This window comes from Balaenoptera borealis, assembly GCF_965194805.1.
Source record: "Balaenoptera borealis genome assembly, chromosome: 9".
NCBI lineage: Eukaryota > Metazoa > Chordata > Mammalia > Artiodactyla > Balaenopteridae > Balaenoptera > Balaenoptera borealis.
In genome coordinates, this window is record NC_138873.1 from 64,553,474 (window position 1) to 64,580,325 (window position 26,852).

At 38.2% G+C, this 26,852-nt stretch overlaps 1 protein-coding gene across 4 annotated transcripts in view; it reads right to left on the bottom strand.

Annotated features, from left to right (window-relative positions):
- Positions 1-26,852, bottom strand: part of LOC309635317 (uncharacterized protein) — a 190,103-nt gene that overhangs the window by 81,662 nt on the left and 81,589 nt on the right. For 2 of the 4 annotated variants that reach the window (XR_014248760.1, XM_082406321.1), the window contains exon 2: positions 4,271-4,323. The exons of the other annotated variants lie outside the window; for them this stretch is intronic. Coding sequence is in view for 1 of the 2 variants with exons in the window: in XM_082406321.1 (XP_082262447.1) it covers positions 4,271-4,323 (53 nt within the window). In the remaining variant the exon portion in view is untranslated. The remainder of the gene's footprint in view (positions 1-4,270; positions 4,324-26,852) is intronic. 4 annotated transcript variants of the gene reach the window in all.

The following is a 26,852-nucleotide window of genomic DNA, read 5'->3' on the forward strand; positions in this document are numbered from 1 at the left end:
AGTTGTGAAGGTGTGTGGCCTGACAGACTACACAGGCTGTTTACCTCACTCATCTCATATCCCTGGTATCTCGTCTAAAACTATTGATTTTCAGGCACTATGTTAGGCAGTGGAGATACAACTACAAGCATAACAGAATTTCTAACCACACAGAGCTTTCAACATAAAAGAGAGCAAAGAATAAGTAAAGAATTGGTCAAATAACTTAAAATTGTTTAAGTGCTCTGAGGGAAAAATATAGATGGTTATGCCCCAAAATTAAAAAAAAGGACCTTCTTTGGATGGGACGGTCAGAGATACTCTAAGCACCTCATGTTAAGTGTATCATGCTGATTTCCTGATTAAATAATGAATGGCCACATCTTCTTTATCCATTCATCTGTCGATGGACATTTAGGTTGCTTCCATGTCCTGGCTATTGTAAATAGAGCTGCAATGAACATTTTGGTACATGACTCTTTTTGACCTATGGTTTTCTCAGGGTATATGCCCAGTAGCGGGATTGCTGGGTCGTATGGTGGTTCTATTTGTAGTTTTTTAAGGAACCTCCATACTGTTCTCCATAGTGGCTGTATCAATTTACATTCCCACCAACAGTGCAAGAATGTTCCCTTTCCTCCACACCCTCTCCAGCATTTACTGTTTCTAGATTTTTTGATGACGGCCATTCTGACCGGTGTGAGATGATGGCACATATACACAATGGAATATTACTCAGCCATAAAAAGAAATGAAATGGAGGTATTTGTAATGAGGTGGATGGAGTTAGAGTCTGTCATACAGAGTGAAGTAAGTCAGAAAGAGAAAAACAAATACAGTATGCTAACACATATATACAGAATCTAAGGAAAAAAAAAAAAAAAAGGCCATGAAGAACCTAGTGGCAAGACGGGAATAAAGACACAGACCTACTAGAGAATGGACTTGAGGATATGGGGAGGGGGTGGGGTGAGATGTGACAGGGTAAGAGAGTGTCATGGACATATATACACTACCAAATGTAAAATAGATAGCTAGTGGGAAGCAGCCGCATAGCACAGGGAGATCAGCTCGGTGCTTTGTGACCACCTAGAGGGGTGGGATGGGGAGGTTGGGAGGGAGGGAGATGCAAGAGGGAAGAGAAATGGGAACATATTGTATATGTTTAACTGATTCACTTTGTTATAAAGCAGAAGATAACACACCATTGTAAGGCAATTATACTTCAATAAAGATGTTTAAAAAAAAATGAATGGGATACACACATCTTTTTCTCTAAATCATATTAAAATGACTATCTAAACATACGATATATACAGAGAAAATCCTGTACCAGTATTAGAAAACATGGAAGAATATCAGTCACACACCAGAAACTTTAAGAAAATTCTCTACATAAGGAGAATCTGCACAGACAACTGCTTGTCTGTATGCAGATGAACACCTCGCTTGGGAAATAAGTGAGATCCCAAAAGAACTCACTAGCAGCAGCATGCAGAAGGACAAACGGGGTATTAGGACAGTAAGACAGCAATATGTGATCCCACCGGAAACTCAGTAAGTGCTCAGTTCGTGTCTGCCGCCTTACATGTCTGATCCCCTGGCACTCGCTCACGGTGTATCCTTGGAAATACCCCTGCCAAATAATGGCTGCCATGATAAACACAAAAAGGTGGTCTCTGAATGGAGGGAGTCTCCCTGCTGCAAAGCCTATCCCATTGGTCTCTCTCTACAAACCTCTGGAAATAGAGCTCTAAACTGACAAATGATATATGGGAACTTTATTCTTCTCCCTTCATTTCAGCTTGAAAGACTCAGTCTCACAACCTCTGACAGGTCCCATTTCACACCAGAGCAGAATGATCCAAGAGAGTTCTCTGTAAGGAGAAGCTAGTATAGAAAAATCACTGGGTATACAAAAATTACATGGAAGTTCAAAAGAGTAACTCAGGGCTTCCCTGGTGGCGCAGTGGTTGAGAGTCCGCCTGCCGATGCAGGGGACACGGGTTCGAGCCCTGGTCTGGGATGATCCCACATGCCGCGGAGCAACTGGGCCCGTGAGCCACAACTGCTGAGCCTGCGCGTCTGGAGCCTGTGCTCCGCAGCAGGAGAGGCCGCGACGGTGAGAAGCTTGCGCACCGCGATGAAGAGTGGTCCCCGCTTGCCGCAACTGGAGAGAGCCCTCGCACAGAAACAAAGACCCAACACAGCCAAAAATAAATAAAAAAAAAAAAAAAAAAAGAGTAACTCAGAAGAGCAGTCAGAAGAGTTAGGTTTTCTGACAAAATCCTAAACATTTAAAAAGTATGTTTACTCATTGTCTCTTTATAGGAGTCAAGGCAGTAGTGCAGACAATGAAAGGGAAAATATGAACCAGAAGAAACTACACAGAGAAGAACAATACAATCACTGAATTAAAGACCTCAGTGAAGCAGACATTAGCAGATTGAAAAGGCAGAAACTAATGATCAACACTAACTTTCACTATGAGCCAGACAGTCTTCTCAGCACTGTGGATACAGAAATAAGGAGAACCAAGTCCCTCTCTTCACAGACTTCATGTTCCACTGGGGAGAGACAGCCAGAGGCACAATGAGCAATTAAACTTCTGCCACATTGGAAGATGATACGTGTAATCAAAAATCTATAAAAAACGGGGAAAGGGAATAGGGAGCAAGGATGACAGGTTGCAGTTAAAAATGCATGAGGTCAACAAAGTCCTCACTGAGAGGGTGACACTAGAAAGACTTGATATTGTAGAATAGACAGTGTGTGACTTCTTCCATCTTGACTTCTTAGATCACTCTCTAGGGATATCCAGCTGTCATGTCATGAGGACATTTAACCAGCCTGTGAAGAGGCTATCGTGGAGAAGAAATGATGTTTCCCACCAATAGCCAACACCAACTTGCCATACATGTGAGCAGGCTCTTTGGAATTGGGTCTCCCAGGCCCAGTAGATACATAAATACATGGGATGTATGCAGTCCCAGCCAACATCTTGCTGCATCCCATGAGAAGGTGAGACAGAATTTCTCAGCCAAGATGCCCCTGAATTTTGGACCCAAAGAATCTGTGAGAGCTAATATTTAAAATTTCAAATCACTAAGTTTTGGGATAATTTGCTAGGCAGCAGTAGATAATCAATACACATGCAGATATCCAGAGGAAGAGCATCCAGAAAGAAAAGCAAGGGCCAGTCTCTGAGATAAGAACATGCCTGGCATGTTTGAGGAACAGTAAGAAGGCCAATGTAGCTGGAGCTGAGTAAGGAAAAAAAAATATAAGAATTGGAGTTAAGTGAAGAAATAGGTGCCAGATGGTATAGAACTGAGTTAGCCATGGAAAGGATTTTGATTTTCACCTTGAGAAAGATTGGGACAGACGGGGATTTTAAACTCAGAAGTAACATAATCTGAATTAGAGTTTAAAACATTCACTCTGGCTGAGGCTCAGAATACAGTGGGATGGGGGGCAGTGAACAAGTTTAGAAGTAAAGAGTTAGGAGGCTATTGCAATAATCCAGGCACAAATGATAGTGACGTGTACCCGACCGGTACCAGTGAAAGTGGTAGAAAGTGGAAAGATTCTGGATATATATCGAAGAGAAGTCAAGAATTAGATGTAGGGTGAACAAAAAAGAATCAATGGTGACTCGTACATTTTTAGCCTTAACAAGTAGAGTAATAGAGTTAAATCTGAAAGATATCATAAACGAATAGCTATAATATTTCTTGAGGCAACTAGAGGATGATGGAAATAACAAGCAGGTTAGAAAAAGATCAAATCACACTTTTACAAATAAAAATTTTAGTTTGAAATTAAGAATTTTTCTATAAAAAAGCAGACAGAGGTGAAGAGAATTAATGAGTAGGATAAAAAGGATGTTGCAAAATAATACAGACTATAGCACAGAAAGCTAGAGAGATAATCTGTCAGATAATATGAGAGATAAGTTATGAGATAAGGAGGATATAATAATGTTTGACATAAATCCAAGGCTGCTAGTTCCATAATACCTAGACAAGTACTCGGAACACAGTAACTCTCAATAAATATTTACATATTTATTGAATTAATAATAATGCTAGAAAAAAGGTGTCAAGAGAAATTCCTATGGCAGCATAGGAATTTCTAGCTCTACCCCAACAAAAACATCAATTTGATTAACTATCTGCATTCAAAAATACCTTCATAAAAGTGAAGGATTCAAGGTGAGGGATTACAGCACGTGGGTGAAGCACAAAAATGAGAAAAGATGGATTGAGAAGGGTGCATACATTCACACTACCTCCATCATCCTTTCCCCAAGCCTGGGCAGCCTGGTGTGGAGACAGACACTCCCTGTGTGAGAAGAAGGAGAGTGAAGTGAGCGCTTGACTTTACCATGAACCCCAGAGGAGGCCTACCAAATTCCAGGCTGATCCCTGAGCCTTAGGTGGTCCCTGCATGCTCCCACAAACCCAGGCCCCTGATGTACCCTGGCACCTGCCAACTCCAGTGGCCTCAGTGGCTCCTGAAGCCCCAGGCAGCATATATGGCACCAGGCTCCAAATAGCTCCCAGCTCACCCTCACTCCTGCCAGCTCCTAAGGACCTGGGCAGCTCCTGAGACCCCAGGTGGCTCCCATGACACCAGGAGGTCAGTGGAATCCAACAATCCCAGGCTCCCAGCCCACCCCAGTGCCAACTGGCTCCAATGGTCCAGGGTGCCTCCTATGGCCCCAGGTTTTCGATGGGCTTCTGTGAACCTAAGCTCCGGCTCACCCCAGTGCCAGCTGGATCCCATGGCCCTGGGCAACTTTCATGGCACGAAGCTCCAGGTGGGCACCTGTGAATACAGGCTCCCAGCTAGGCCGTATGCCAGGCCAACTCCTGTGAACCCAGACTTTTGACCCACACCAGTGCCAGACCAATACCCACAGACCTAGACTCTAGACCAGCTCCCACTGACCCAGGCTCATGGCACTAGGCTAGGCCCAGGCTAGTACCCGAGACCTCAGGTTATAGGCTGACTCTTGTAGCCCCAGGCTCCAGGCTCATCCTACTATGAAGATGACCTCAATAACCCCAGCTTCTAAACTGGTCCCACCAAACCTGGCTGCCAGCTAATCCCAGTACTGGTTTGCTCCTGTGGAGTCGATATCTAGGTCTACAACTGCAGATCCAGGCACTGGGCTGGTGCCCATGTACCCAAGCATTAAGCTTGCCCATCTAATGACCCAGGCACCAGCTGTGCCTGCCCAAGGACTCTAGCAGCAAGTCCACCCATGGACACCATCAGATGGCCCACCCAGAATCTCTGGACAGACTGACTCTGGAGGGCTATGCCTGCTGAAACCAGTCTATAAAGACTAGAAGAGGTGCCTCTCAAATGCACAGACATAAATGCAAGGCCACAAGGATCATTAATAATGAAGGAAATAGGACATTGCCAAAGGAAACTAATAAAGCTTCAGTGACGAATCCTAAAGAAATAAAGATCTACAAGTTGTCTGACAAAAACTAAAATACAGATCACTTGAAATCACACAGTCAGAGGAGAAAAAGATAAAAGAATGAAAAAGAGTGAATTATGGGCTATCATTAAAAGAAACAATCTAAGCATTACTGGAGTCTCAGAAGCAGAACTGAACAAGAAAGGAGCAGAAAGATTAAAGAAATAATGGCCTTCAAGATGGCAGAGGAGTAAGACACGGAGATCACCTTCCTCCCCACAAATACATCAAAAATACATCTACATGTGAAACAACTCCTACAGAACACCTACTGAACGCTGGCAGAAGACCTCAGACTTCCCAAAAGAGGCCCTCAGGTGACCTACACGCAGAGGCAGGACCAAATCCAAAGCTGAACCACAGGAGCTATGGGAACAAAGAAGAGAAAGGGAAATATCTCCCAGCAGCCTCAGGAGCAGCGGATTAAATCTCCACAATCAACTTGATGTACCATGCAACTGTGGAATACCTGAATAGACAACGAACCATCCCAAAATTGAGGTGGTAGAGGTTGGAAGCAACTGTAGACTTGGGGTTTGCTTTCTGCATCTAATTTGTTTCTTTCTGGTTTTATGTTTATTTTAGTTTAGTATTTAGAGTTTATTATCATTGGTAGATTTGTTTATTGACTTGGTTGCTCTCTTCTTTTTTTAATTTTTTATATATATATATTTTTTTCCTTTTTCTCTTTTTGTGAGTGTGTATGTGTATGCTTCTTTGTGTGATTTTGTCTGTATAGCTTTGCTTTTGCCATTGGTCCAAGGGTTCTGACTGTCCTTTTTTTTTTTTTCCAGTATAGTTTTTAGCGCTTGTTATCACTGGTGGGTTTCTTTTTTGGTTTGGTTGCTCTCTTCTTTCTTTCTCTCTTTTTTTTTTTTACTTTTTACTTTTTTATTTTTAATAATTTTTTTCTATTTTAATAACTTTATTTTTTTCCTCCCTCCCTCCTTCCCTCCCTCTGCCCCTTCCTTCCTTTTCTCCCTTTTCTTCTGAGCCGTGTGACTGACAGGGTCTTGGTACTCTGGCTGGGTATCAGGCCTGAGCCTCTAAGGTGGGAGAGCCGAGTTCAGGACGTTGGTCCACCAGAGACTTCCCGGCACCATGTAATATCAAACGGCGAAAGCTCTCCCAGACATCTCCATCTCAACATTGAGACCCAGCTCCACTCAATGACCAGCAAGCTACAGTGCTGGATGCCCTATGCCACACAACTAGCAAGACAGGAACACAACCTCAACCATTAGCAGACAGGCTGACTAAAATCATAATAAGTTCACAGACACCTCAAAACACACCACCAGACATGGTCCTGCCCACCAGAAAGACAGATCCAGCCTCATCCACCAGAACACAGGCACCAGACGACTCCACCAGGAAGCCTACACAACCCACTGAACTAACCCTATCCACTGGGGGCAGACACCAAAAACAACAGGAACTATGAACCTGCAGCCTGCGAAACAGAGACACCAAACACAGTAAGTTAAGCAAAATGAGAAGACAGAGAAATACAGAGAAGATGAAGGAGCAAGGTAAAAACCCACCAGACCAAACAAATGAAGAGGAAATAGGCAGTCTACCTGAAAAAGAATTCAGAGTAATGATAGTACAGATGATCCAAAATCTTGGAAATAGAATGGAGAAAATGCAAGAAATGTTTAACAAGGACCTAGAAGAACTAAAGAGCAAACAAACAATGATGAACAAGACAATAAATTAAATTAAAATTTCTCTAGAAGAAAAGAATAGCAGAATAACTGAGGCAAAAGAACGGATAAGTGACCTGGAAGATAAAAAAGTGGAAACAACTACCACAGAGCAGAATAAAGAAAAAAGAATGAAAAGAATTGAGGACAATCTCAGAGACCTCTGGAACAACATTAAATGCACCAACATTCGAATTATAGGGGTCCCAGAAGAAGAAGAGAGAAAGAAAGGGACTGAGAAAATATTTGAAGAGATTATAGTTGAAAACTTCCTAATATGAGTAAGGAAATAGTCAATCAAGTCCAGGAAGGGCAGAGTCCCATACAGGATAAATCCAAGGAGAAACACGCCAAGACACATATTAATCAAATTATCAAAAATTAAATACAAAGAAAAAATATTAAAAGCAGCAAGGGAAAAACAACAAATAACACACAAGGGAATCCCCATAAGGTTAACAGCTGATCTTTCAGCAAAAACTCTGAAAGTGGCAGAACATATTTAAAGTGATGAAAGGGAAAAGCCTACAACCAAGATTACTCTACCCAGCAACAATCTCCTTCAGATTTGACAGAGAAATTAAAACCTTTACAGACAAGCAAAAGCTACGAGAATTCAGCACCACCAAACCACTCTACAACAAATGCTAAAGGAACTTCTCTAGGCAGGAAACACAAGAGAAGGAAAAGACCTACATAACAAACCCAAAACAATTAAGAAAATGGTACTAGGAACATACATATTGATAACTACCTTAAATGTAAATGATCCAACCAAAAGACATAGACTGGCTGAATGGATACAAAAACAAGACCTGTACATATGCTGTCTACAAGAGACCCACTTCAGACCTAGGGACACATACACACTGAAAGTGAGGGGATGGAAAAAGATACTCCATGCAAATGGAAATCAAAAGAAAGCTGGAGTAGCAATTCTCATATCAGACAAAATAGACTTTAAAATAAAGACTATTATAAGAGGCAAAGAAGGACACTACATCATGATCAACGGATCAGTCCAAGAAGAAGATATAACAATTGTAAATATTTATGCACCCAACATAGAAGCACCTCAATACATAAGGAAAATGCTAACAGCCACAAAAGGGGAAATTGACAGTAACACAATAATAGTAGGGGACTTTAACACCCGACTTTTACCGATGGACAGATCATCCAAAATGAAAATAAATGAGGAAACACAAGCTTTAAATGATAATTTAAACAAGATGGACTTAATTGATGTTTATAGGACATTCCATCCAAAAGCAGCAGATTACACTTTCTTCCCAAGTGCAAATGGAACATTCTACAGGATAGATCATATCCTGGGTCACAAATCAAGCCTTGGTAAATTTAAGAAAATTGAAATCATATCAAGTATCTTTTCCGACCACAATGCTATGAGACTAGATATCAATTACAGGAAAAAAAACTGTAAAAAATACAAACAGGGCTTCCCTGGTGGTGCAGTGGTTGAGAATCTGCCTGCTAATGCAGGGAACACGGGTTCGAGCCCTGGTCTGGGAAGATCCCACATGCCACGGAGCAGCTGGGCCCATGAGCCACAACTACTGAGCCTGCGCGTCTGGAGCCTGTGCCCTGCAACGGGAGGGGCCGCGATAGTGAAAGGCCCGTGCACCGCGATGAAGAGTGGCCCCCGCTTGCTGCAACTAGAGAAAGCCCTCACACGAACCGAAGACCCAACACAGCCAAAAATACATAAATAAATAAATAAATAAAGTAGCTATAAAAAGGAAAGTTAGAGTTGGAGGAGGATTCTCTCCACCCTCTCCTTCACCTGGCAGCTCCCACCCATTTAAAAAAAAAAAAAAAAATACAAACAAATGGAGGCTAAACGATACACTACTAAATAACCAAGAGATTACTGAAGAAATCACAGGGGAAATCAAAAAATACCTAGAAACAAATGACAATGAAAACACGACGACCCAAAACCTATGGAATGCAGCAAAAGCGGTTCTAAGAGGGAAGTTTATAGCAATACAATGCTACCTCAAGAAACAAGAAACATCTAAAATAAAAAACCTAAACGTACACCTGAAGCAATTAGAGAAAGAACAAGAAAAAAACCCCAAAGTTAGCAGAAGGAAAGAAATCATAAAGATCAGATCAGAAATAAATGAAAAAGAAATGAAGGAGGGCTTCCGTGGTGGCGTAGGGGTTAAGAATCCGCCTGCCAATGCAGGGCACATGGGTTTGAGCACTGGTCTGGGAAGATCCCACATGCCGCGGAACAACAAAGCCGGTGCGCCACAACTACTGACCCAGCACTCTAAAGCCCACGAGCCACAACTACTGAAGCCCACACGCCTAGAGCCAGTGCTCTGCAAAGAGAAGCCACCTCAATGAGAAGCCTGTGCACCACAATGAAGAGTAGCCCCTGCTCGCCACAACTAGACAAAGGCTGTGCACAGCAACAAAGACCCAACTCAGCCAAAAATAAATAAATAAATTTATAAAAACAAAAAGAAATGAAGGAAAAAATAGTAAAGATCAATAAAACTAAAAGCTGGCTCTTTGAGAAGATAAACAAAATTGATAAACCATTAGCCAGACTCATCACGAAAAAAAGGGAGCAGACTCAAATCAATAGAATTAGAAATGAAAAAAGAAGTAACAACTGACACTGCAGAAATACAAAGGATCATGAGAGATTACTACAATTATCTATATGCCAATAAAATGGACAAGCTGGAAGAAATGGACAAATTCGTAGAAAAGCACAACCTTCCAAGACTGAAACAGGAAGAAATAGAAAATATAAACAAACAAATCACAAGCACTGAAATTGAAACTGATTAAAAATCTCCCAACAAACAAAAGCCCAGGACCAGATGGCTTCACAGGCGAATTCTATCAAACATTTAGAGAAGAGCTAACACCTATCCTTCTCAAACTCTTCCAAAATATAGCAGAGGGAGGAACACTCCCAAACTCATTCTACGAAGCCACCATCACCCTGATACCACAACCAGACAAAGATGCCACAAAAAAAAAAAAACTACAGGCCAGTATCACAAAATCCTCAACAAAATACTAGCAAACAGAATCCAACAGCACATTAAAAGGATCATACACCATGATCAAGTGGGGTTTATCCCAGGAATGCAAGAATTCTTCAATATACACAATTCAATCAATGTGATACACCATTTTAACAAATTGAAGGAGAAAAACCATAGGATCATCTCAAAAGATGCAGAAAAAGATTTTGACAAAATTCAACACCATTCATGATAAAAACCCTCCAGAAGGTAGGCATAGAGGGAACTTACCTCAACATAATAAAGGCCATATATGACAAACCCACAGCCAACGTTGTTCTCAATGGTGAAAAATTGAGATCAGGAAGAAGACAATGTTGCCCACTCTCACCACTATTATTCAACATAGTTTTGGAAGTTTTAGCCACAGCAATCAGAAAAGAAAAAGAAATAAAAGAATCCAAATCAGAAAAGAAGAAGTAAAGCTGTCACTGTTTGCAGATGACATGATACTATACATAGAAAATGCTAAAGACACAACCAGAAAACTAATAGAGCTAATCAATGAATTTGGTAAAGCAGCAGGATACAAAATTAATGCACAGAAATCTCTTGCATTCCTATACACTAACGATGAAAAATCTGAAAAAGAAATTGAGGAAATACTCCCATTTACCACTGCAACAAAAAGAATAAAATACCTAGGAATAAACCTACCTAAGGAGACAAAAGACCTGTATGCAGAAAACTGTGAGACACTGATGAAGGAAATTAAAGATGATACAAACAGATGGTGAGATATACCATGTTCCTGGATTGGAAGAATCAACATTGTGAAAATGACTATACTACCCAAAGCCATCTACAGATTGAATGCAATCCCTATCAAACTACCAATGGCATTTTTCACAGAACTAGAACAAAAAATTTCAAAATTTGTATGGAAATACAAAAGAACTCGAATAGCCAAGCAATCTTGAGAAAGAAAAATGGAGCTGGAGGAATCAGGCTCCCTCACTTCAGACTATACTACAAAGCTACAGTAATCAAGACAGTATGGCACTGGCACAAAAACAGAAATATAGATTAATGGAACAGGAAAGCCCAGAGATAATCCCACACACATATGTTCATCTTATCTTTGATAAAGGAGGCAAGAATATACAATGGAGAAAAGACAGCCTCTTTAATAAATGGTGCTGGGAAAACTGGACAGCTACATGTAAAAGAATGAAATAAGAACACTCCCTGACACCATACACAAAAATAAACTCAAAATGGATTAAAGACCTAAATGTAAGGCCAGACCCTATAAATCTCTTAGCAAAAACAAAGGCAGAACACTCCACGACATAAATCACGGCAAGGTCCTTTTTGACCCACCTCTTAGAGAAATGGAAATAAAAACAAAAATAAACAAATGGGACCTAATGAAACTTAAAAGCTTTTGCACAGCAAAGGAAACCATAAACAAGACAAAAAGACACCCCTCAGAATGGGAGAAAATATTTGCAAATGAAGCAACTGACAAAGGATTAATATCCAAAATATACAAGCAGCTCATGCAGCTCAATATCAAAAAAACAAACAACCCAATCCAAAAATGGGCAGAAGACCTAAACAGACATTTCTCCGAAGAAGATATACAGATTGCCAACAAACACATGAAAGGATGCTCAACATCACTAATCATTAGAGAAATGCAAATCAAAACTACAATGAGGTATCACCTCACACCAGTCAGAATGGCCATCATCAAAAAATCTACTAACAATAAATGCTGGAGAGGGTGTGGAGAAAAGGGAACCCTCTTGCACTGTTGATGGGAATGTAAATTGATACAGCCACTATGGAGAACAGTATGGAGGTTCCTTAAAAAACTAAAAATAGAACTACCATACGACCCAGCAATCTCACTACTGGGCATGTACCCTGAGAAAACCATAATTCAAAAAGAGTCATGTACCACAATGTTCACTGCAGCTCTATTTACCATAGCCAGGACATGGAAGCAACCTAAGTGTCCATCGACAGATGAATGGATAAAGAAGATGTGGCACATATATACAATGGGATAAGTACTCAGCCATAAAAGGAAATGAAATTGAGTTATTTGTAGTGAGGTGGATGGACCTAGAGTCTGTCATACAGAGTGAAGTAAGTCAGAAAGAAAAACAAATACCATATGCTAACACATATATATGGAATCTAAAAAAAAAAAAAAAAAAAAGGTTCTGAAGAACCTAGGGGCAGGACAGGAATATACATGCTGACATAGAGAATGGACTTGAGGACATGGGGAGGGGGAAGGGTAAGCTGGGACGAAGTGAGAGTGGCATTGACATATATACACTACCAAATGTAAAACAGATAGCTAGTGGGAAGCAGCTGCATAGCACAGGGAGATCAGCTCAGTGCTTTGTGTCCACCTAGAGGGGTGGGATAGGGAGGGTGGGAGGGAGATGCAAGAGGGAGGAGATATGGGGATAAATGTATATGTATAGCTGACTCACTTTGTTATACAGCAGAAACTAACACACCACTGTAAAGCAATTGTACTCCAATAAAAATGTTAAAAAATTTTTTTTAAATATAGAAATTAAATCAAACTAAAAAAAATGTAAGGAAATAATAAGAACTTCCCAAATCTGGGGACAGATTTCAATATTTTCAATATCCAAGTTCATGAAGGTAATAAGTCACCCCAAAATTTCAACTCAAAACAATCTAACTCCAAGACACATAATAAAACTGAATAAAATCAAAGAGAAGGCGGGTAATGAAGGTGAGTAAATCACAAGTCTAGTATGAAGGTTACAGACAAAAGTATTGAAAATAACTATAAAACAATAATTTGTAAATGGATATGCAGTATATATAGATGAAAAGTGAAATCAAAACCAAAATATATGAGGAGATAGAAAGCTGTAGAACATTAGTATGTGTTTGGAGTTATTATCAACTTAAAATAGATTGTTGTAAATATAATACGTTTTCTGTAAGTCTAATGGCGACCACAAAGCAAACACCTATTGTAGATATATAAAAAATACTAAGAAAAGAATTGACATACCACTATAAAAAAAATCATAAAATCACAAAGGAAGAGAGTAACAGAAAAAAGAAGGAACAGAAATTACAAAAAGGCTACGAAACAGTTAAACAAATAGCAATAGTAAATCCATGCCTATCAAAATTATTTTGAATGTAAATGCAGTAACTTCTCCGATCAAAAGAGATAAATGGCTGAATGGATTAAAAAATAAGACCCAACTTTATGCTGCCTACAAGCGACTCATTTTAGCTTTAAGGACACACATAGGCTCCAAATGAAGGGATGGAAAATGATATTCCAAGCAACTGGAACCCAAAAGAGAGAAGGTTGCTATACTTATATCAGACAAAGTAGATTTTAAGTCAAAAACTTTAACAAGGGACAGATACATAATGATAAAGGGATCAATTCATCAAGAGAATATAACAATTATATATGCACCCAGTAATAGAGCACCTAAATATATTTAGCAAACACTACAGAATGGGAGAAATAGACAATAACAGTAGGGGACTTCAATACCCTACTTAAACTATTGGAAGATCATCCAGACAGAAAATCAGTAAAGAAACGTTGGACTTGAACTATAGCTTAGACCAAATGGACCTGACAGACATGTATAAAATATTTTACCCAACAGCAGCAGAATACATATTCTTCTCAAGTGCACCTGTAGCTTTCTCCAGGATAGATTATACGTTAGGACACAAGACACGCCTTAGCAAATACAAGATTGAAATCATACCAAGTATCTTTTCCAACCACAACGGTATGAAACTAGAGATCAGTAACAGGAGGAAAACTGAAAAAATAATAAATGTGTGGAAATTAAACAACCACTCCCAAACAACCAATGGGTCAAAGAAGAAATCAGAAGGGAAATAAAAAATTATCTTGAAACAAATGAAAATACAAAATACCAAAACTTATGGGATGCAGCAAAAGCAGTAAACTTTTATGACAAAAACTCTCAACAAAGTGGGTATAGAGGGAACAGACCTCAACATAATAAAGGTCATATATAGCATCACACTCAATGGTTAAATGTTAAAAGCTTTCCTACTAAGATCAGGAAAAAGACAAGGGTGCTCATTTTACCATTCCTGTTCAACACAGTACTGGAAGTTCTAGCCAGAGCAATTAGGTAAGAAAAAAATAAATAAATAATAAGTGTCCAAATTGGAGAAGAGGAAGTACAAGTGTCTCTGTCTGCAGGTGATATGATCTTATATATAGAAAGCCCGAAAGATGCCACCAAAACACTGTTGACACTAAAAAGTGAATTTTAAAGAAGTTGCAGGACACAAACATCAACATAAAAAAATCAGCTGTGCTTCTATGCACTAACAACAAACTACCTGAAAAAGAAATAAATAAAATAACCCCATTTCAACAGAATCACAAATAATAAAATACTTAGGAATAAATTTAACCAAGGAGGTTGTAGTGTAAGTGTCTGACAGTTTTTTGTTTATTTTTTGTTTTTTATCATAATGCAAGTGCCTAACTTAAGCTCTGATTGCTAAGGAATCCAATTCAAAGACAGCTCTCTTGACTAAACACACTGCCAGCCACATGACTAGGTAAGAGCCAGGCTTCGCACCACATCCACCTCACCCCTACTGCACCAAAATTTGCTTGTTTTAGAGATCTTTGATTCACTTAGATAACTGACTGTTGGCTGTTTGTTTTTCTCTTCTTGAACTTTAATTCCTGATCTTATGCTTTAAATTCACCAATAAAGAATGAACCCACGAAACCATAGGCCCCCACTACTGACCCCAATAAAAGCAGAGCTCCCAGGCCTGAGTGTGTGTGTTCTCTCTCTCCCCACCTGCCCTCATTCTGCCTGAGGCCTCACTGTGTGGCCTCAGGTGTGCCACGTACTCTCCAAGACCTGTGAGTAATAAACCCTGTTGTTTCACAGTGTCTTGATATTAACTGCTGAGGGCATCTTGCAGTCATAATAAGAACCACAAGGGCTGGTCCAGCCACAACATTGGTTCCAAAAGGGGAAAAGTCTATGGGGAGCTTGCCTCAGGCCCAGGTAAGCACCCAACCCTGCTATTTCTAGCCAAGACCAACACTATCAATAGGGTGGGATCAGCACAAAACAGAGGTGAAAAATCTGTATGCTGAAAATTACAAGAGCTTGATCAAAGAAATTAAAGAAGTCACATGCAAGTGGAAAGATATCCCATGTTTTATGAATTGGAATAATTAATGTTGTTAAAAGGTCCATACTCAAAGCCATTTATAGATTCAATGCAATCCCTATCAAGATTCCAATGGCATTTTTTACAGAAGGGCAAAACAATCCTAAAATGTCTATGATTTTTTTGGATAGACACCAAAAGTAATCAAAACAGTCTGGTACTGGCATAAAAATAGACACATAGACCAACCGAACAGAATCAAGAGTCCAGAAATAAACCCAAGCATATACAGTGAATGAATATTTGATAAGGGAGACAAGAATACTCAATGGGGAAAGCCTAGTCTCTTCAATAAATGGTGTTAAGAAACCTGGATATTCACAGGCAAAAGGATAAAATTCAACTCATATTTTATAACACTCACAAAATTAATGCAAAATGGATTAATGAATTAAATGTAAGACCCCAAACTATAAACCCATTAGAAGAAAACAGAGAAAAAGCTCTTTGACATTAGTCTTGGCAATGACTTTTTGGATATGACACCAAAATTGTAAGCACCAAATGCAAAAATAAACAAGTGGGACTACATCAAATTAAAACGTTTTAGCACAGCAAAAGAAATCATCAATGAAAAGAGAAGGAAATCTAGGAAACAGGAGAAAATATTTGCAAACCATCTGTGGGATAAAGGATTAATACAAATCAGTAGCTCATACAACTCCATAGTTAAAAAAAAATCCAATTAAAAATGAGAAGAGGATTTGAATAGACTTTTTTTTCAAAGAAGATATACAAAAGTGGCCAACAAGTACATGAAAAGATGCCCATCACTAATCATCAAGGAAATGTAAATCAAAACCACAATGAGATATCTCACACCTGTTAAAATGGCTTTCATCAAAAAAAATAAGAAACAAGTGTTCCTGAAGATGTGGAGAAAAGGGAACCTTTGTGCATTGTTTGTGGGTATGTAAATTGATGCAGCCACTACGGAAAACAGAATGGAGATCCCTCAAAACAGTAAAAATAGAACTACCAGATCATTCAGCAATTCCACTTCTGGGTATTTATCCAAAGGAAACAAAATCACTATCTTAAAGAGATATTTGCACCCTCATGTCCATTGCAGTGTTATTTACAATAGACAAGACACAGAAACAATGTAAGTATTCACTGATGGATGAATAAACAAAGAAAATATGGAATACATATACAATGGAATATTGTTTAGCCATAAGAAGGAAGGAAATCCTACCTTTTGTGACAACACAGTTGGACCTTGAGGGCATAAGCCAAGGGAAATAAGTCAGAGAAGAGAAAGACAAATGCTGTATGTTCTCACTTATATATGGAATCTAAAAAAGCTGAACTCATAGAAAGAAAGCAGAATGGTGGTTGCCAGGAGTTGAGGGGTGGGGGAATGTTGGTCAAAGGGTACAAACTTCCAGCTATAAGATGAATAAGTTCTGGAGATCTAATATAAGATGGTGACTATAGTTTAAAATAGAGTATTATACACTTGAAAGTTAAGACAGTAGATCTTAAATGTTATCACCACACAAAAAAATGGTAATAATGTAAGGGGACGTAGGTGTTAACTAATCTCATACTGATACTCATTTTGCAATATACACATGTATCAAATCATCACACTGTACCTCTTAAACTCACATATGTTATATTTTAATAATATCTCAATAGAGGTAAGAGAAAAAAAGAATGAAAGAGAATATTTTATAAAATTATGCCTGAAAATTTCCACAACAAATTCTTCAAATTAACAAAACACAAGGGAAAATGTACTGGATAAATAAAAATAAATTCAAATCCAAACATTTGTTTAAAATTTCTGAAGAATAAAAACAAGACGGTGACTGCATGTGAAGTACAATTAGATTGAAAGCAGAAATTTTTATCAACAACAATAAAGCCTGGAGCCTTATCTTCAAAACGTTGAACTTAGCACAGTATACCTAGGTAAACTTGCTTAAGACCAAAAGAGAAATAGACATCTTGAGAGAGGCAGGAGGACCTTATCTTTTACAAGTTCTTACTGGAAGCATCATGAAAGGATATAAAGCTGACTCCTGAATAACACAGGTTGGACTGTGTGGGTCTATTTATAAGTGGATTATTTCAATAGTAAAAACTACAGTACTACACCGTCTGCAGTTGGTTAAACCTGTGGATTCAAAACTGTAGATATGGAGGAACCTATATATACAGTCGCCCTATATGTGGAGGGCCTATTATAAGTTTATATTTGGATTTTCAACTGCATGGAGGCTCGGCAACCCAACTGTTGCATTGTTCAAGGATCAGCGGTATATCTAAAAAAAGTACATACAAGTAAAAGGAAGGTAGGGAAGTTAAGTCAAAGGCATTGGAAAGCAAGAAAATCTTGCAAAAGCATTGTCTGTAAACAAATAACAATATAAACAATGACAAAAATAATAATGGCTATTTATGAAAATACATAAAATGAATGACTAAAGGGGATCATCAAAATGAAAAGTATTCTAAGATGCTAAGATTATGCTAAATATCAGTCTTAAAATACTTAAAGTAAAATTTTTTAATTTTTTAAAACATTGAAAATAAGCGGAATGAAAAACTGGCGTAGTAAAAATAGCTTAACAGATCAAGTGGGCCAGAGCATTTTAAAATTTTCCATTAAGGGCCATTAATAGCAGAATACAATTTAGCATTTTTACTTCAGTCAATATCCATATTTGTTTAAATATAAAGGTATTGATTCCTCAACAGAAAAAAATTATTTTAGTAAAATTAATGTTTTGTAGGGGGATTAACCAAGATGGCGGAGTAGAAGGACGTACTCTCACTCCCTCTTGTGAGAGCACCAGAATCACAACTGGCTGCTGGACAATCATCAACAGGAAGAAACTGGACTACACCAAGGAGGATACCCCACGTCCAAGGACAGAGGAGAAGCCACAGTGAGACGGTAGGAGGGGCGCAATCAGAGTAAAATCAAATCCAATAACTGCTGGGTGGGTGAATCACAGACTGGCAAACACTTATACCACAGAAGTCCACCCACTGGAGTGAAGGTTCTGAGCCCCACGTCAGGCTTCCCAACCAGGGGGTCCGGCAACGGGAGGAGGAATTCACAGAGAATCAGACTTTGAAGCCTAGTGAGAATTGACTGCAGGACTTCGAGAGGACTGGGGGAAACAGAGACCCCATTCTTGGAGGGCGCACATGGAATAGTGTGCGCATCAGGACCCGGGGGAAGGAGCAGTGACCCTGGGGGAGACTGAACCAGACCTACCTGCTAGTGTTGGAGGGTCTCCTGCAGAGGCGGGGGCTGGCTCTGTTTCACCATAGGGACAAGGACACTGGCAGCGGAAGTTCTGGGAAGTACTCCTTGGCATGAGCCCTCCCAGAGTCTGCCATTAGCTCCACCAAAGAGCCCAGGTAGGCTCCAGTGTTGGGTTGCCTCAGGCAAAACAACCAACAGAGAGGGAACCCAGCCCCACCCATCAACAGTCAAGAGAATTAAAGTTTTATGGAGCTCTGACCACCACAGCAACAGTCAGCTCTACCCACCACCAGAGCCTCCCATCAAGCCTCTTAGATAGCCTCAACGACCAGAGGGCAGACAGCAGAAGCAAGAAAAACTACAATCCTGCAGCCTGTGGAACAAAAACCACATTTACAGAAAGATAGAAAAGATGAAAAGGCAGAGGGCTATATACCAGATGAAGGAACAAGAAAAAACCCCAGAAAAACAACTAAATGAAGTGGAGATAGGCAACCTTCCAGAAAAAGAACTCAGAATAATGATAGTGAAGATGATCCAGGACCTTGGAATAAGAATGGAGGCAAAGATTGAGAAGATGCAAGAAATGATTAACAAAGACCTAGAAGAATTAAAGAACAAACAAACAGAGATGAACAACACAATAACTGAAATGAAAACTACACTAGAAGGAATCAATAGCAGAATAACTGAGGCAGAAGAACAGATAAGTGACCTGGAAGACAGAATGGTGGAATTCACTGCTGCGGAACAGAATAAAGAAAAAAGAATGAAAAGAAATGAAGACAGCCTAAGAGACCTCTGGGACAACATTAAACGCAACAACATTCGCATTATAGGGGTCCCAGAAGGAGAAGAGAGAGAGAAAGGACCAGAGAAAATATTTGAAGAGATTATAGTCGAAAACTTCCCTAACATGGGAAAGGAAATAGCCACCCAAGTCCAGGAAGCGCAGAGAGTCCCATACAGGATAAACCCAAGGAGAAACTCACCGGGACACATAGTAATCAAAGTGGCAAAAATTAAAGACAGAAAAATTATTGAAAGCAGCAAGGGAAAAATGACAAATAACATACAGGGGAACTCCCATAAGGTTAACAGCTGATTTCTCAGCAGAAACTCTACAAGCCAGAAGGCAGTGGCATGATATACTTAAAGTGATGAATGGGAAGAACCTACAACCAAGATTACTCTACCTGGCAAGGATCTCATTCAGATTTGATGGAGAAATCAAAAGCTTTACAGACAAGCAAAAGCTAAGAGAATTCAGCACCACCAAACCAGCTCTACAACAAATGCTAAAGGAACTTCTCTAAGTGGGAAACACAAGAGAAGAAAAGGACCTACAAAAACAAACCCAAAACAATTAAGAAAATGGTCATAAGAACATACATATCAATAATTACCTTAAACGTGAATGGAATAAAGGCTCCAACCAAAAGACACAGGCTTGCTGAATGGATACAAAAACAAGACCCATATATATGCTGTCTACAAGAGACCCACTTCAGACCTAGGGACACATACAGACTGAAAGTGAGGGAATGGAAAAAGATATTCCATGCAAATGGAAATCAAAAGAAACCTGGAGTAGCTATACTCATATCAGATAAAATAGACTTTAAAATAAAGAATGTTACAAGAGACAAGGAAGGACACTACATAATGATGAAGGGATCAATCCAAGAAGAAGATATAACAATTATAAATATATATGCACCCAACATAGGAGCACCTCAATACATAAGGCAACTGCTAACAGTTATAAAAGAGGAAATTGACAGTAACACAATAATAGTGGGGGACTTTAACACCTCACTTACACCAATGGACAGATCATCCAAAATGAAAATAAATAAGGAAATAGAAGCTTTAAATGACACAATAGACCAGATAGATTTAATTGATATTTATAGGACATTCCATCCAAAAACAGCAGATTACATGTTCTTCTCAAGTGTGCACGGAACGTTCTCCAGGATAGATCATATCTTGGGTCACAAATCAAGCCTCAGTAAATTTAAGAAAACTGAAATCATATCAAGCATCTTTTCTGACCACAACGCTATGAGATTAGAAATGAATTACAGGGAAAAAAACGTAAAAAACACAAACACATGGAGGCTAACCAATACGTTACTAAATAACTAAGAGATCACTGAAGAAATCAAAGAGGAAATCAAAAAATACCTAGAGACAAATGACAATGAAAACACGACGACCCAAAACCTATGGGATGCAGCGAAAGCAGTTCTAAGAGGGAAGTTTATAGCTATACAAGCCTACCTAAAGAAACAAGAAAAATCTCAAGTAAACAATCTAAGCTTACACCTAAAGAAACTAGAGAAAGAAGAAGAAACAAAACCCAAAGTTAGCAGAAGGAAAGAAATCATAAAGATCAGAGCAGAAATAAATGAAATAGAAACAAAGAAAACAATAGCAAAGATCAATAAAACTAAAAGCTGGTTCTTAGATAAACAAAATTGATAAGCCATTAGCCAGACTCATCAAGAAAAAGAGAGAGAGGACTCAAATCAATAAAATCAGAAATGAAAAAGAAGTTACAACAGACACTGCAGAAATACAAAGCATCCTAAGAGACTACTACAAGCAACTCTATGCCAATCAAATGGACAACCTGGAAGAAATGGACAAATTCTTAGAAAGGTATAACCTTCCAAGACTGAACCAGGAAGAAACAGAAAATATGAACAGACCAATCACAAGTAATGAAATTGAAACTGTGATTAAAAATCTTCTAACAAACAAAAGTCCAGGACCAGATGGCTTCACAGGTGAATTCTATCAAACATTTAGAGAAGAGCTAACACCCATCCTTCTCAAACTCTTCCAAAAAATTGCAGAGGAAGGAACACTCCCAAACTCATTCTATGAGGCCACCATCACCCTGATACCAAAACCAGACAAAGATACTACAAAAAAAGAAAATTACAGACCAATATCACTGATGAATATAGATGCAAAAATCCTCAACAAAATACTAGCAAACAGAATCCAACAACACATTAATAGGATCATACACCACGATCAAGTGGGATTTATCCCAGGGATGCAAGGATTCTTCAATATACGCAAATCAATCAATGTGATACACCATATTAACAAATTGAAGAATAAAAACCATATGATCATCTCAATAGATGCAGAAAAAGCTTTTGACAAAATTCAACACCCATTTATGATAAAAACTCTCCAGAAAGTGGGTATAGAGGGAACCTACCTCAACATAATAAAGGCCATATATGACAAACTCACAGCAAACATCATTCTCAATTGTGAAAAACTGAAAGCATTTCCTCTAAGATCAGGAATGAGACAAGGATGTCCACTCTCACCACTATTATTCAACATAGTTTTGGAAGTCCTAGCCACGGCAATCAGAGAAGAAAAAGAAATAAAAGGAATACAAATTGGAAAAGAAGAAGTAAAACTGTCACTGTTTGCATTTGACATGATACTATACATAGAGAATCCTAAGACTGCCACCAGAAAACTGCTAGAGCTAATTAATGAATATGGTAAAGTTGCAGGATACAAAATGAATGCACAGAAATCTCTTGCATTCCTATACACTAATGATGAAAAATCTGAAAGAGAAATTATGGAAACACTCCCATTTACCATTGCAACAAAAAGAATAAAATACCTAGGAATAAACCTACCTAGGGAGACAAAAGACCTGTATGCAGAAAACTATAAGACACTGATGAAAGAAATTAAAGATGATACCAACAGATGGAGAGATATACCATGTTCTTGGATTGGAAGAATCAACATTGTGAAAATGACTCTACTACCCAAAGCAATCTACAGTTTCAATGCAACCCCTATCAAATTACCAATGGCATTTTTTACAGAACTAGAACAAATCATCTTAAAATTTGTATGGAGACACAAAAGATCCCGAATATCCAAAGCAGTCTTGAGGGAAAAAAACGGAGCTGGAGGAATCAGACTCCCTGATTTCAGACTATACTACAAAGCTACAGTAATCAAGACAATATGGTACTGGCACAAAAACAGAAACATAGATCAATGGAACAAGATAGAAAACCCAGAGATAAACCCACGCACCTATGGTCAACTAATCTATGACAAAGGAGGCAAAGATATACAATGGAGAAAAGACAGTCTCTTCAATAAGTGGTGCTGGGAAAACTGGACAGCTACATGTAAAAGAATGAAATTAGAATACTCCCTAACACCATACACAAAAATAAACTCAAAATGGATTAGAGACCTAAATATAAGACTGGACACTATAAAACTCTTAGAGGAAAACATAGGAAGAACACTCTTTGACATAACTCACAGCAAGATCTTTTTTGATCCACCTCCTAGAGTAATGGAAATAAAAACAAAAATAAACAAATGGGACCTAATGAAACTTCAAAGCTTTTGCACAGCAAAGGAAACCATAAACAAGACGAAAAGACAACCCTCAGGATGGGAGAAAATATTTGCAAACGAATCAACGGACAAAGGATTAATCTCCAAAATATATAAACAGCTCATTCAGCTCAATATTAAAGAAACAAACACCCCAATCCAAAAATGGGCAGAAGACCTAAATAGACATTTCTCCAAAGAAGACATACAGACGGCCATGAAGCACATGAAAAGATGCTCAACATCACTAATTATTAGAGAAATGCAAATCAAAACTACAATGAGGTATCACCTCACACCAGTTAGAATGGGCATCATCAGAAAATCTACAAACAACAAATGCTGGAGAGGGTGTGGAGAAAAGGGAACCCTCTTCCCCTGTCGGTGGGAATGTAAATTGATACAGCCACTATGGAGAACAGTATGGAGGTTCCTTAAAAAACTAAAAATAGATTTACCATATGATCCAGCAATCCCACTACTGGGTGTATACCCAGAGAAAACCGTAATTCAAAAAGATACATGCACCCCAATGTTCATTGCAGCACTATTTACAATAGCCAGGTCACGGAAGCAACCTAAATGCCCATCGATGGACGAATGGATAAAGAAGGTGTGGTACATATATACAATGGAATATTACTCAGCCATAAAAAGGAACGAAATTGAGTCATTTGTTGAGACGTGGATGGATCTAGAGACTGTCATACAGAGTGAAGTAAGTCAGAAAGAGAAAAACAAATATCGTATATTAAGGCATGTATGTGGAACCTAGAAAAATGGTACAGATGAGCCGGTTTGCAGGGCAGAAGTTGAGACACAGATGTAGAGAACAGACATATGGACACCAAGGGGGGAAAACTGCGGTGGGGTGGGGATGGTGGTGTGCTGAATTGGGCGATTGGGACTGACATGTATACACTGATGTGTATAAAATTGATGACTAATAAGAACCTGCAGTATAAAAAAAACAAACAAAACAACTAATACTAAACTTTCATTGGGTTATTTGTATGGAAATATGTTAATATAAATGTTTCAGACATTACATGAAATTTCTAAAAATCTTATATGTTCTGGTATAATGTTATAAGTCATAATCCTAGTTATTACTTTAAAATGTATATCTCAGAAATAACTAATTTTCTTGTCAACTGCATTATTATGAACTTTCATCAAATCTTTAACCATGGTCATTTTTAAGTCTTTTGTCATTTACAGACAGTTCTGGGTGTACTCTGATGCTTTTGCAAATATGTTCCTATAAAAGGGTTTCATCTTTAAGAAATTCATGGGAAATACTCTGACAAGTACAGGTTTCTGGTAACTGACTGTACTGCTGAACTGAATGAATAAGCATTTTCAGAACTCTAATGAAAAACTGATGAACTCATAAAAGTGCTAACAAAAGATCAAGATGAAAAAAGAAAATTACATGGGACTGAGTGAACTGATGAGGATGAGTATAATTTTTGTGACTTTCTGTTTGAATTAAAAAAAAAAAATCCCAGAAGGACTCAGAGGCAAAGAATATACAAATCAATTTTCACTGCAAAGTAAAGGAGCTGTTACAGTGGAGGATTACTGGACTGAATGTCAATATTATGACATAGTATGAGTGTGTTTCATGTTTGGTAATTGCAATCATTGTTGCTTTTGTTGTGGTCAAAAAAAAAAAAATAATGTTTTGTGTTCATGCTGTGACTTTATCTACTCCATGCATATCTCTATAAGCCCCTGAGTTGTGTTTATCACAGAAAATATCCTTGCCTTCACAGCTTACAGTACAGTTTTACAGTTACATTACTTCAAACTGTCAAGAAACATACTATTCTCAGGATAGTAAATTTAGCCTTCATACTTAGACCTCACAAAGTAACACATAAACACATGCACATGAACTATGGTATGACCTTTTGAGGTTGTCCAAAACACAAGGACATGATCTTCAGAAGATTATTAAAAGAATTGTACTTCATAATCAATTTATATACAGCAAGAAAAGGATGGTTCCAAGTAGGAATTTTAGTAACAAAATTCTTTAATATGTTAAAAGAGAGAAAACTAAATTATCATCTGCAAAAATGACAAAAAGATACCAAAGAAATTGTCATCTTTAGGAAATTAAATGTAGAATGATACTTCTTCAACATGTACAGGACAAGAATTTCTATGCTCTCCACTTATCATGCCATACTATTTGAAACTTCTTGTCAGTGTGATAAATAATAGTAGAAATAATTTGTAAAGGAAGGCATCCAGAATATGCCACTATCTACCTACAAAAAGCAAAGGAAAAAATTAAACTTAAAAGCACTTAAAATAAAAAATGGTATATGTTAGATGTGAAATATAAAGAAATAAAAAGTTTCCTTGGATACCTAATATCTAAGATGTGAGTCTCTATAGCAACCAATGTCTAAAATATATAGGAATTAATTTTATAAGAAATATTTATGAAAGGTATCACAAAACTTCATGAAGGAACAAAGAATATTTTAAAAGGTAAATAAAAGGAGAGAGATATACCAGATTTCTGGATGAAAAGATGGGATGTTATAAAGGTATCCGTTTCCAAAAATTACTTGTAAACATAATGAAATTCTAATCAGTATCTGAAAAAGATGTATTTCAAACTTGACAAAAATGTTTCTAAGGCTTATCTGAAAAAATAGATGGTGCTGTTCTTATGCCCTATCCCTTAGAGAAGGTCATGCTTGAGAGAAGCATTTGGACTATGTTCTACATGTCCCTGAAGATATTACATATATGGATGGACAGACAATTGGTATGCTACTGTTGTTAGGTTAACTGCATATCTTGATAGGTGTCCTATTCCATACTATTTTCTTACAATCCTACTAAGTAGGAAATCGTGTTTCAAAACTTAATGTACACTACATAGATCTTGGTACTCAGAATTGCAAATAAACAGTTGACTGAGCTTCAACATCTAACTTTTTCTTTCATAAATGGGAACTCAGATAAACACTGATATTTACTGAGCACTTATAATTTTCTAGGAACTTTACATGCATTTCCTCACACAATCTTTTATGCAAACACCATGAGATAAATATATCAGCAGTTCCATGAGAAAATTAAAGCTCAGAGAAATTCAACACCAGTTTTTCAACTACTTATTGGTGAACCTGATCAATCCCAGGACTTTTGGGCTTTCGATTCAGGCCTCTTCCTTGTTGCTGTCATTTGCTTATGGTTTTATTGCTTCTTTTAACTCTTTAATCATTTTTAGTATTCTTACTTCAAATATTATTTCTAGTTAGGCCGTTCTGCTCTTCATTCTACCTGCCAATTCTCATGTTACTTTATTTGCTATGCATTAGCAATTTTTGTTTGGTTGAAATTCTATTTATTTATTTAATTTATTACTTTCAATAGGAGGCCCTCAAGTTGTTGTGAAAATGTCACTTCAGAGATGTTTTTGGCTTGTTTATTCAGGGAATTTCAAGGGCTTCAATGATCCTGGACCAATTTCTACACTGAATTTCTGCCATGTGGTTCTCAGCCATGTGGGGTATGTGCATTATCTCTCCATACCTACATGGAAGGTATGCCTGGGATTCCAATTTCCCCTCAGTGACATTTTCTCTTAAGAGAGAGATACAACAAATCCCCTTACCTTTTTGCAGGAAGAGGTGGGGGAGTGAGGAGTACTGAGTTTTCTGCAGGTCCTTACCCTGAGCAGCCCTGAGGCATGCTGTCCATCCTTGTAAATCTTCACAAGCTTC